We start from the raw sequence: 12857 nt of genomic DNA, 5'->3' as shown, positions 1-12857 counted from the left end.
TGGGGCTGTACCTTAATTAAGGCCACGGCCGCTTCCTTCCAACTCCTAGGCCTTTCCTATCCCATCGTCGCCATAAGACCTATCTGTGTCGGTGCGACGTAAAGCCCCTAGCAAAAAAAAAAAAAAAAAAAAAAGAATTTCATTATTTTGCTGTGTTTTGAACAATATATTACTTCACTGAAAGAAGAATATTCTTTGAGGATCCACCTACTCAATACAACATATAATCACACTTGATTACATACACATTTGAACACACTCTTTAATAGCATTTCATTTCATGTGTCAGTCATTAATCATAGCCCCAGAGGAGTGCGACAGGCTTTGGCAGCCGAAATAATTCTATCCTCGCTGCAAGATGGGGGCTTCATTCATTTCATTCCTGACCCGGTTGAATGACTGCAGTATGGCTTGTAGTGTCTTATCCCCACGGCACTTAATCACCTTGAAAGGGCTTTGGCCTGCCCAGTAACTGCTGTTCAGCCCGAAGGCCTGCAGATTACGAGGGGCCATGTGGTCAGCATGACACATCCTCTCGGCCATTATTCTGGGCTTTCGAGACGGGGTCGCCATCTCACCGTCAGATAGCTCCTCAATTTTAATCTCGTAGGCTGAGTGGACCTCGAACCAGCCCTCAGGTCGAGAGAAAAATCCCTGTAAGTGGAAAAAAGGGGGTCTAATACGTGAGTAAATACAGTATTCAGTTGTTAGCATGTGCCTTCCTATGGTTATTCATTAGTGTGGCAGAAGTTCTTTAATCGAAGTTGGTAGGAAAGTCAGTATGGCGATGGGATATGAGTCCTAAGATAGGACGGCTGCTTGCAAGATCTTGTAGTACAGCAACTCGGCATGTTCTAGGAGAGGAAATAGTAGAGGAAAATAGGAACTCCTGAAAGAATAAGATTGCAAATTTTGAGCAGTCCAGGTTAATGTGGAAAATAAATAGCACACAGGCAGAGGGAAAGCAGTTAGCAGGCAATTTGGTGTGGATGAGTCCAGTTGGGAGAATGTTTAATCTGGAGAGGACATGTCCATTTATAATAGCGAGGGATGGATGTGGGTGAAGATTATCCAAGGTGCAGAACCTCCAACAGTGGTTTAACATCCACAATACTGCAACTCTAATAGTGCAAAATAGGAATAATTACTCCATGAAGTTTGCCAATTTTCTGTAAAGAGAAGAACTAGGAAATAAACACCATCACAAACATTCTATAATATGAAAATGTAAATGAAAATCAAGTTGAGTAACATTTGACTGCAAACTATATAACTGTGTATATAATGCTGTAGTTAAAAAGCTTGTTAACTAAATTACTTCTCAAAATAATACTGCACCATTAAATCTGACTAGTGAAAGGCACCTGGCAAGTTATCGAAATTCAGTTCCATTAATTCAGGGCAATTCTGGGAACAGGAATATCCATCTGAGTTGAAAGGAATCGTATAATAGTATCGGAGTGCGACTTTATCTGTTTGGCGCAGATATCCAATTGATCCAGGCACGTCAAGACATCAACAGCCTGCGAAAGAAAACAAATTTTGTTACAAATCAAGTTTACATAAAACTACCAATAAAACAACATGCAAGGTGGTCTGACAATGAAGGAGTAAACCTTTATATTTCTAGAATGTACACCAATAGTCATGAACTTCATGCAATGAGCTCAAATACAGACAATTTTCAACCTAAGAGAAATGTGCACTGAGAGCAATGCAGTTGAAAAGGGTGACAAAATTATCTGAGTTAAATGGCTCCCTTTTCACAGCACACTCAACATTTTTTAAATGTTGCATCATTCTCTTCTTCATTATCTATGGCTACGATGATCTTTGATTTTTGGTACATTGGAAGGGAAAATAATGATGATGATGATGCTGATGACAAAATGAAGACTGGGACAATAGAATAAACACTACAACAGGTCAGAGTGGGAAGAGCGAACATTAAAAAGAGGAGAAAAAAGACAAATATGCAAACATACAAGGACAAAGATTATCTCCACATCATCCCGCCCAGTGGCCTTAATCGTTCATTTTTTTTTTGTTAAGAAAGAAGCCATATTTTCCAGCATCGACTTATTAAATGTAATGAAAACTTCCCAGTCTGTCAGACACACAATAATTTCAAATGCAAATTAAAACACTAAAAGCATACCTGTAAAAGTCACATATTACATACAAAGAATGACATGTTTTGTTCTACAAGAATATACTTAGAGTCTATCAAATCATTAAGGGTTAGAAATTTCATTCTGATTGGTCTGTATCGAACTGAGATTACATATGATTTAGATATGATGCTGTATAGGCTTTTGGGCTTATGCCATGTCAAGAAAATAGGGTGAAATTCTTTACAAAATTCTTTGCAAAACATAAAGAATTTCACATTATTTTCTTGACACGGCATAAGCCCAAAAGCGCAGAAATTTTTATAAATTTTGACCAAAAAGAAAACCTATTTAACTTTAAGCAAAATAATTAACGAATTTATGTGGAATCGCTCTTCGATCCCAGAAACATAATGAAATGTGACTTAAAAAATGATGAAGTCTCTCATCTAATAAAGCAAATTCCCATCCTACAAGAAATTTCACCATCAGAATACACAGTGTTTAGGGATCTAGTTTGTAATTCATGTAGAGCAGATACAGATATTGATGCGATTACCATTATTTCCCAGAAATTAGAATTTGGGCATTTTTTTGGAAGCTGCAGTGAAGGATTTATGGAACCCAGTTAGTAATTTTGATAGTGAGAAGTAATTTTCAATATATAGTAATAATAATGTTTGACAAGACAACAGCTCTGACTCCCAGCAGTATATCTGTCACCGGGCGAGTTGGCCGTGTGGTTAGGAGCGCGCAGCTGTTAACTCGCATCCAGGAGATAGTGGCTTCGAACCGCACTGTCGGCACCCCTGAATATGGTTTTCTGTGGTTTCCCATTTTCACACCAGGCAAATGCTGGGGCTTTACCTTAATTAAGGCCACAACCACCTCCTTCCAAATCCTAGCTCTTCTCTATCCCATCGTTGCCGTAAGACTACCTGTGTCGGTGCAAGTACAGCTAACTGCAATAAAAATAATAATAAAATAGTGGAAAATATACCAAATTATTGTTAAAAAAGATTAAATCAGGGAAAATTTGTCACCATAAACAGCTGCCTTTAATGACAGAGAATAATGAATAGAGAGATAAAGAGTCTGGCCTTGTTCCACAATCACATGCCATAGTTTTAATCTTTTTATACCACTTGATTTGTCACTTGTTTGTTCCTTTCCATTATATAACATAAGCACCAATGTTTTATCCCTGTATAAGTTCCCTCTTCATTTCTTTATTTGATTTTAATCCCATTACAAATAATGTTTCAAGGCTTCTGAAACATAACAACATACTTGCACACATAACAATTTTTTCCTTTGATATTATTTTATACTTTGCACCAGTCATTTACCAGTATCATGTTTAGCAAAGTAATCTCCGTACAGGCCATGAAAGCCGTTGCAGGACTGTAAAGCTTCCACTGCCCATAACCTCAGCACCGAGTGGGATATAGGGGTTAGTTCTATGCCTGGCTGCCCTGCCCCCAGAAAATAATCCTGTACTAATTTTTGGTGTAGGTTGACTGAACGTGGAAATCTCTTTCCTCTCTTTTCTAAATTTTTCAGATTCCTCGTGGGGAAATGAACCAAAGTCCTTACAAGTGACTGAGCATGCCTTAACCACCTCAGCTAACCAGCCACTGTTGAGGCTCCAACCAGCCTTGGCTGATGACTCAACATTTTGCTCTATGCTAAAAAGGTTCGGAGAGTTACTGGTGTAGCAAAGTGAATGTTTTAGAATTCTTAGGCACAGCCAATGCCATTATTAGCCCCTTAAGCGGGGAGCTCGGTTCACACTAGCTCACTCCCAGGAGGAGAGCGATTTCCCTGATTGAAGAAAATATTTACAGTAATTACTTGATTAAAAACAATCTTAGACTAAAATGAACTATTGAAGGGGCGAAAGAGAAATATTTACTTTAATATTATTTTAATTTTTCAATACTTTGTGCAAAAACGTACTAAGTGCTTTCACACTGTGAAATCGAGATTACTTCTTCCTAACAGCAAAGCTCTGGTTTTTGTTTATACAGTAACTTTCACCTGAATATTTTAGGCAGTTTACTATCAATCTCTCTCTGGAAATAAATGTTTCTGTATATGTAAATTGTAGATTTACAAAGTTTACATGTACTTAAAGGATGTACAATGGAATAAATTATAACACACACAAATTTTTCTGTTATGTTGATTAGCGCTTTCGAGGGATCAAGTTTATATCGCCTCCCTACAATTCATAAGTGACATAAACGGACTATATTACACTACAATACAGGTAATATTTACAGTATTTACAGTCTTCACAGTGTTATGTCTTTTACAGCTGTTCATTATGATACACACGGAAGCAGGTCATGTTATATAACCTGTCTCGCCTTCGCATAATTTATATAATTCCATTCCGAAACGTGATCGTTTTCTTATTATGTAAACTTTCGACCCTAGCCACCCTTTCCATAGCAAGAGGTTGTCATCAATTGACAATTTGCCACCAGGGGTATAAGCTTCCGAAAATGTTGCTAACAGGTGGTCAAATACTGGATTTAACTCATATATTTTGTGAGGAAGTTGTGCATTATTCACCTCATTATCAGAGATATGTAAAAAGCTGTGGAGGAAAATATAATAATAATAATAATAATAATAATAATAATAATAATAATAATGTTATTGGCTTCACGTCCCACTAACTGCTTTTACGGTTTTCGGAGACACTGAGGTGCCGGAATTTAGTCCCGCAGGAGTTCTTTTGCATGCTAGTCAATCTACTGACAAGAGGCTGATGTATTTGAGCACCTTCAAATACCACCGGTCTTTGCCAGAATAGAACCTGCCAAGTTGGAGTCAGGAGGCTGGCCAGGCCACTCGATCTGGCGAGAAAAAAATCTCTTCTGTGTCATCAGCTCATAGAAAGTAGGCGTAGTGAACAAGTGATTGAGAGAAATAGTGTCCTAATTTAGGTTTCTCTACAATCCCCTTTGGCAACAGTATGGCCATAAGAAGCTTAAATCGTCCTTATTTGTCTGGACATGGTCTTGATCTCAATTCCTTCCTTTTGTCTTACTAAACTGGGATTTATGTGCGATTTCCTGCTCGGCATCTTTTGTTTGTTCAGCTATGTTCTGGCATATCTCGTCACAAGAAAGTAATTGAAATATTTCGCTCAGTTTTTTCCCCAAAAAACACTATTTTTACATCACGATGGAAATTTGGATAAAAGCAAGAATTTCTATGTCCATTTTCAGTATAAGTTTTATGTTGATGGTAAAGGCTGAATGACAAGACAGTTATTGACATACAAGTACTTTTTTTAGTGCTGAGGCATGCATTCATGCACACACAAACAGAATATTTGTCATATAATATTTAGAGGTGTAGTCTTTTTTTACCACCAAAAGTTTCAGAACTCACCTTGCTTTCTTTACTGCCGGGTGATGAAGAGTACTTTTCATCCCCATTCTCTACACTATAAAAGAAGCACAAACACATGTCAACAATAAAATAAATAAATAAAAAAATCATATTTGTTAATAACAGAATACGTGACAAATCAAATCACTTATTTGTTCCTTCCCACTTCTTGTGTTTATCCAGCTTTCTTTTTAACCTACACTTCAAACATCCAGACTGGAGATCTGTCCAGATGGCCCCTCAATTAGTGTTGATGCTTGCCCTCTTGATGAAGCTCGGAAAAAATATGAACTTGCAGAGGTCTGAGAAGAGATGGATGTAAAAGAACTGAGACTGATGAGGAGAAAGCCTATCAGTTCCCAGATGTGGAGATTGTTCTTGTCCTTTTGTGTTTTCAACTCCACCTTTATCTCTTTCTTTCTGTTGCTCCCTCTTTTCACACTGATCTGCCATTGTCTTTACCCTATTATGTGCTCATTTTCATATTCCTATGTCTCTATATGACTTGACTTGATACGGGTTTGGTCCTTTCCATTGCTTAAATACCCCAGGATTTACCTGTGAATCAAACCTTAGCCAACTGAACTGAGAACTAATATTGATAATCCCCAGGCCACCGGTGGTTAGAAGAAACAAAACATTCTCTTGAATAATGTGTCTACTTGAATACTTGCTTATTTTCTGGAAGTTAGCATCAATGACAGTCACCAAACAGACTGGTCAAACAATGAAACATTTTGAAACTTCCGTACGGTAAATAGTTCCTTTATACACTGCACTGTTTTACTAATGTAAATAAGGTAGTAATTTAAGGCAAAAATATGTTGCAATTTAGTTAGAATGTTTCTCTTCACCAGGTGGTACTAAAGTTATGCATGTTTTATGGTTCAACATACACTAGTGAATCTGCATTTTCAAAATTAAAACTTTACAGACAACTAATTTAGATAATGATTAACCAACAAATAAGTTACCAAAAAGACTGAAAAGACTATCTAGAAATAGGGACCACTTGTAGATCCAGATTTCAGAAAACTTACATTTCACTCAGAATAAAATAAATGGTTGAACTTACTCATAATAGTTTAGTGAACTGTAGTTAGTAACTTTGTATGGTATCTTTTTAATAGTTCAAAAGTGTGTTGTTTAATTTTTGCAATTCATTCCCCTAAAATTAGACTAAATAATAATCTCACTATTCTGGTAATTTTGAGAGTATTAGGCCTATATATTACATACACTATATTGCCAAAAGTCTCCGGACACCCCCTGCTGTTCGTTATAAAGATGCCATCCATGCAACTACCTAACAGACTCCTTTTGCTACCGTTACAGCATTTAATCTTCACAAAAATCTTTCCAATAAGTTCTGATACACTGATGGTGGAATTTGTTTCCATCTTTCCTGAAGCATGGTGAATAACTGTTGCCGGGTAATTGGGTGAACCAACGCTCTAGTTGATTCCAAAAAGTTCCCTGGGTTTCAAGTCAGGTCTTTGAGTAGGCTAGTCCAGCACATCCACCTAATTTTCTTCGAACCACTGAAATGGTCCTTGTTTTGTTAGACAGGAGCATTATCTTGCTGATACAGAAAAGGTATAATTCCAATTTGTGCCACAGTGTGGGAAGTATGCTACTGTCTAAAATATTTTCATAAACACCCCCTACCAAACGAGTTGGCCATGTGGTTAGGAGCGCGCAGCTGTGAGATCGCATCCGGGAGACAGTGGGTTTGAACCCCACTGTCGGCAGCCCTGAAGTTGGTTTTCCGTGGTTTCCCATTTTCACACCAGGCAAATGCTGGGGCTGTACCTTAATTAAGGCCATGGCCGCTTCCTTCCCACTCCAGGCCTATTCTGTCCCATTGTCGCCATAAGACCTATTTGTGTCAGTGCGACGTAAAGCAAATAGCAAACAAAAAAAAAAAAAAAAAAAAAAAAAAATGACTGCAAAACGTTTTACATAGGAATGACTGGCTGAGCCTTAAATCAAAGATATCAATAATATTTCAAGGCAATAAAGTACAAGAAATATTCAGCTTTCGCGGAACATATTTATAATAATAATCATAACTTTTTAGGGATCGAAAAGGACATGGAATTAATTGTTAACGGTAATTGTGGATTTGAACTAAATAACTGCGAAAACACTGAAATATTCCTGGTGCAGATAATGGAACCTGATACAATTTTACATGAAACAGTTGCAAGCAACATATTGTTCACAACCTTGAGGTGACGTATTATCATGTGCTTCCAGCGAGCCTCATACTTAAAGCTGAACGTTTGTCTAATACTAGATCACGAGGATAATCTAGGCCTTCTGTTACGTCATATATATTTTTTACACCATCATTAAGTTTTATATGTACTGTGTGCATACTTTTTCACTTTTTCTTTTTCTTATTTTACAGTTGATCTCTACAGGGCTCCATTTTATCTGTTTTAAAAATCAATGTGTCAACACACTCGTGTAAAATCAAATGTTTTAAAAATAATTTCAACACTGATGATGGACCTCAGAGTCCGAAAACACATTCTGAAATAAAATTAAGTATGCTGATATGACTGTATATGGCTAATTATAATAATAAGTACCACCATCAGCACTGTTAATAAGATGGCTTTGATATTTTATAATGATTATAAACCAAATTCCCAAATATTTAGCAGTTCTGAATCTCAACTTCATTTAGTTCTTTGAAAATGGACCTCCATGAAATCTAACTGGAAACCCCTGGATTAATTAGAAGAACTAAGCATTTGTATCATCATTCCACTCCTCCCTAGTTATACTGCATTCAGCTTAGTCTTAATGCACTGGTCGAGGAGATGAAGAACACATGCATCTGTTCAACTATAGAGAAGAAACATGAACAAGCTGCAGCTCCTAACAAAGCCAACTGTTGTGTTACCAGACCTTATGGCAACAAATCTGAAAGCTGCTTCAGTACGCTTTGTATTTATTGATGGATGTGGATAGCTGAATATGGAGCTTTTTTTTTTTTTTTTTTTTTTTTTTTGCTAGGGGCTTTACGTCGCGCCGACACAGATAGGTCTTATGGCGACAATGGGATAGGAAAGGCCTAGGAGTTGGAAGGAAGTGGCTGTGGCCTTAATTAAGGTACAGCCCCAGCATTTGCCTGGTGTGAAAATGGGAAACCACGGAAAACCATCTTCAGGGCTGCTGATAGTGGGATTCAAACCTATTATCTCCCGGATGCAAGCTCAGAGCCGCGCGCGAAAATGGAGCAAAAAGGAGGATTGATCCGAGTGCTTTTCAACCAAAGCTTTCATCCTCTTTATCAGTGGTCGGAATGTGGAATTTGATTCATCTAATGAGCTGAATGCTGAAAAGAAGACCATCAGAGCCGAACAAGCAAAAAGAAAGCATAGTCATCTCCTTACAGGCCATGAAGGTCCTTGGAGGAGTGGAATGTAAACACTTCCACTATTACATAATATAAACCTCATTGTTTGTAATTCCGTACTGAAAAATTGGTAGTATATTTTTCCTCCTAGTCAACACAAAAAATCCCCAAAACCCCATGGTGCAACAGCCCTGAAGGGCCATGGCCTACCAAGCGATCGCTGCTCAGCTCGAAGCCCTGCAGATTACGAGGTGTCGTGTGGTCAGCACGACGGATTATCTCAGCTGTTATTCTTGGCTTTCTAGACCGAGCATAGTCAATACAAATATGGTTTTTTACAAGTTTTTTAAATTGCAAAACTAATTACATAGTTAATTTAGTAGGACATGATTCGGCCCATTGAGGCATCCTCAGCTAGATTATAATAAACAAACTGCACTTTTTCTAAAAACAAACAGAATATTACATCAGAAGACCATATTCTTATGTGATAAAATGTTCGTACACAGTATAGTACATTAAAATTTTCTGTTTAACTAGAAGCTTCATGGAAGCCAAATTATAATGTTATGCACTAAAACCAATAGGATGTTTCATTTGGATTCGTAGTCCTTTGAATGTTAAAAGATGCATAATATATAAATGCAATAAAATGTTCATTCTATTTTTGAAGTTTCACCCATATTACCTAATAAATATTGTGAAACATCTTGAGTAGAAACCAATTTTGTAAAATCTTCTGATGTGGAAAATAGCTTGAAAGCTCTTGTCGAAAAACGGAGAAAATGTTGAAATTTGAAATTAATGCAGTGGCAGAGCACAAATTTATGTAGGTCTAAAGGTATCTACTGTATAAAAGAACAGAAAATAAATATTAGAAAATTGAGGAAGAAGGCAAAGTATAAAAAGCAATAAAGTTATTTACTCACTCTAATGGCATCATTACGGTGCTCACTGCTTGCCAGCTGAGCTGACACTAAGCCAGCAATACAGTCCCTCGCTACAGGAGAGTTATCGGTCTCATAAGAGAGGGGAGATGGCAGACATGTTATGTAATGTGGGCAAAATATTATGATTGCTATTACATTTTATTATTTCATCATATAAAATGCTAACTTTTTTCAAAATTTCATTCAGGTTTAAATTTGGATTCGTTTTTTGTTCTAAAGCCTCCATGGCTCAGGCGGCAGCCTCTCACCACTTTGTTGTGTGGCTCACATCCCGATCACTCTATGTGAGATTTGTGCTGAACAAAGTGGAAGCAGGGCAGGTTTCTCCAGGTACTCCGGTTTTCCCTGTCATATTTAATTCCAGCAACACTCTTCAAAATAATTTCATTTCATCCTTCAATCATTAATCATTGCCCCTGAGGAGTGCGACAGGCTTCAGCAGCCCGCACAATTCCTATCCTTGCTGCAAGATGGGGGCTGCATTCATTCCATTTCTGACCAAGTCGAATGACTGGAAACAGGCTGTGGATTTTCATTCATTTCATTTTCTTTGTTCTAAATGAATACGAATAGCTTCCCAAATATTGAGCAAATATTGATCTATAGAAGTGTAGACCATAATCAGGATAGACATGAAAACACAAAAGAACAAGGACAATCTCTACATCTCCATATACTGTCGTCTTCAAAAAAACAGGCTCTCTCCTCGCCAAACCCAGTTCAACATCTATTTCTTCTTAGCCCTGATGAACTCGTTTCTATGTTCCTGCTTCATGAAGAGAGTGGGCTTCAACACTCATTGAGGGGCCAACTTGATAGATTTTCAGTCTTAATGTGTAAAGTGTAGGATAAGAAAAACTCTAGATAAACAGAGGAAAAGGGAAGGGACATAAGATAAATATGGATGGTAAAGGAATAGGAACATAAGATACACAAAAGGTGAAAAGGATTCCAATGGGCCAATATAAGAATGGAAAGGAACAAACAAGTGTCAAAACAAGTCAGTCATAAGTCAAGGAACATGTAACAGGATGAATAAAATGACGGGTCAGTATGAGAACAGTGACCAATGAAAGAGGGGACAAGATGATCGCTCCTTGTCTCCTGTTACGTGTTCCTTTCTCTCTATACGTAACTAGAAGTAGTATTCAAATGAATGATCATACATACCCTAAGATTGTCTCAGACTTTTCTCCATTGTAAGAGGAGCTGTCTTCTTCTTTCACATCATCAGAATAATACAAGTGCTCAAAATTGTTCAATAACTTAACCAGAATATTTCTTGTCTGTTCTCCAAGTTTCCGCCTTCTTTCCAAATCAGACTCTCTTACAACGATATTCTGAGACATTTCAGGCAATAAACTTGGTAGTGATGAGATAGATTCTTGAGTGCTATTCGATCTGTCACTCTTCAATTCACAGGATTTTGTATCATTGGTATTTCCTCTTTCTACAATATTCTTACGTTGAATACTTTTATACGAAGTTATAGTGTCGACAGAAAACTGAGGAGAAAATTTCTGTATATTATGTATATCTTTCTTCCTATAATGATTACAACGGCAAACATTTTTAGAACAGAACTTATGAAGTTCCAGTTTTTTCTTTAGTTTTTTTTCTGGACACTGCACTACCGGTTCAGCAGATTTGATGTTAACACTACAATATTCACACGGTAGATAAATAACGTGTGGAATGCAGGCATGACCTGAACATGATGACAATGATGATTTTGATATTGAATGAGCAGTAGAATTTTCAACCAAGCCATCTAAATTTAATGATGGGACAGAGCAGTTGCTCGCAAAATTCCCTGACTTTTTCTGTGGTTTATGTTCCAATCTAGATCTTTGTTGTTTCTCCTTTTTTTTATAATAATCTGGTTGCCAGCACTCACATGGATCAATGTGCAAGCGACCTAAGTTTCCCTCCTTGTCATTGGTTTCAAAAAATTTCCAGGACTTCTTTTCATCAGCTGGGTTTTCTACAAACATGGGATCTGAATACGGAAAATCTTTGGCACAGTCTTCTGGTTTACTTAGTGAGTTGATTTCTGTTGAAATGTTGCACAATTCAGTCAGAGGATGGCCATTATCCACTGTGCTACATTTTACAATGCTCTGGCTCTCATTTCCGACCAAATTACCGTAATAAGTGGGCTCTATCTGCTCCATGGGAGGCAAAGTTTGCTGCCATCTCCTCACCTGCAACAGACAAGTCAAAATTCATTCTGGTAACAGATGGTATAATAAAAAAAAAAAAAAAAAAAAAAAGAGAGAGAGAGAATAGTGCACATGAATATGATATACCTGTTTTATATGACTTTCTGCGGTCTTTTCAACATCTGAAGTTTTCTTTATTAACAAGGGAAACATTCCACCAGAGCCAGAGCTTTTGTAAACAAAAATAAATAGTACAAGTTTATTTTTGTATGGTAAACAGTGAGCTAATAGACGTCCACGTCACTGTTTTGTTCTTCACGATAAATAAAAGAATTAAATTACAAAGTATATCTTCCGCTCTTGCACTAGCTGAAGGTGATCAGCTGTTACTCCAAATATGGAATCTACGAACACTGTGAAGATTTAGGACCAGGTTAGTTGTTACTGCTGCACATGCTGGACAGTACAAGTACCACTTTGTTGCTCCAAAATGGTTTGATAGTGAAATCTTACTGACGGAGTTTTGAGCCTGCCGCTGTGTTAGAAATGTGAAACAGCAGCATAGTTAAATTCCTGTATTGTGAGTTTTTAATGTCATACTAACACAATGAAGGTTTCCAGAGACGCAAGTACAGGAAATGGTTAGTATTGGGAAGAAAGCGACCGTGGACTTAATTCAGGTACAGCCCCAGCATTTGCCTGGTGTGCAAAGGGAAAATCATGGAAAATCATTTTTAGGGCTGCTGACAGTGGGACTCAAACCCACCATCTCCCAAATGCAAGCTCACAGGTATGCAACCCTAATCGCACGGCCAATTCACTCGGTTCTGTACTGTCCCAGAGTCCTTTGTGCTAA

At 37.5% G+C, this 12857-nt stretch overlaps 1 protein-coding gene across 3 annotated transcripts; it reads right to left on the bottom strand.

Annotated features, from left to right (window-relative positions):
• Positions 1 to 611: 611 nt before the first annotated feature.
• Positions 612 to 11469, bottom strand: LOC136878705 (uncharacterized). 3 transcript variants are annotated; one of them, XM_067152136.2, is made up of 4 exons: positions 11010 to 11469; positions 5520 to 5574; positions 1365 to 1523; positions 612 to 654 (listed from the first exon to the last, which is right to left on the bottom strand). In XM_067152136.2, the coding sequence occupies exons 1-3, from the start codon at positions 11186 to 11188 to the stop codon at positions 1392 to 1394; spliced, it is 366 nt and encodes a 121-aa protein (XP_067008237.1). In that variant the 5' UTR covers positions 11189 to 11469; the 3' UTR covers positions 612 to 654; positions 1365 to 1391. The 3 variants fall into 3 exon arrangements, with proteins under 3 accessions (XP_067008237.1, XP_067008236.1, XP_068085120.1); XM_067152135.2 differs by lacking the exon at positions 612 to 654 and adding an exon at positions 788 to 889; XM_068229019.1 differs by lacking the exon at positions 612 to 654 and adding an exon at positions 799 to 1169.
• Positions 11470 to 12857: the final 1388 nt, after the last annotated feature.

This window comes from Anabrus simplex, chromosome 8 (genome assembly GCF_040414725.1).
Source record: "Anabrus simplex isolate iqAnaSimp1 chromosome 8, ASM4041472v1, whole genome shotgun sequence".
Taxonomy (NCBI): Eukaryota; Metazoa; Arthropoda; class Insecta; order Orthoptera; family Tettigoniidae; genus Anabrus; species Anabrus simplex.
This window is presented reverse-complemented; position numbering and strand designations above follow the sequence as displayed.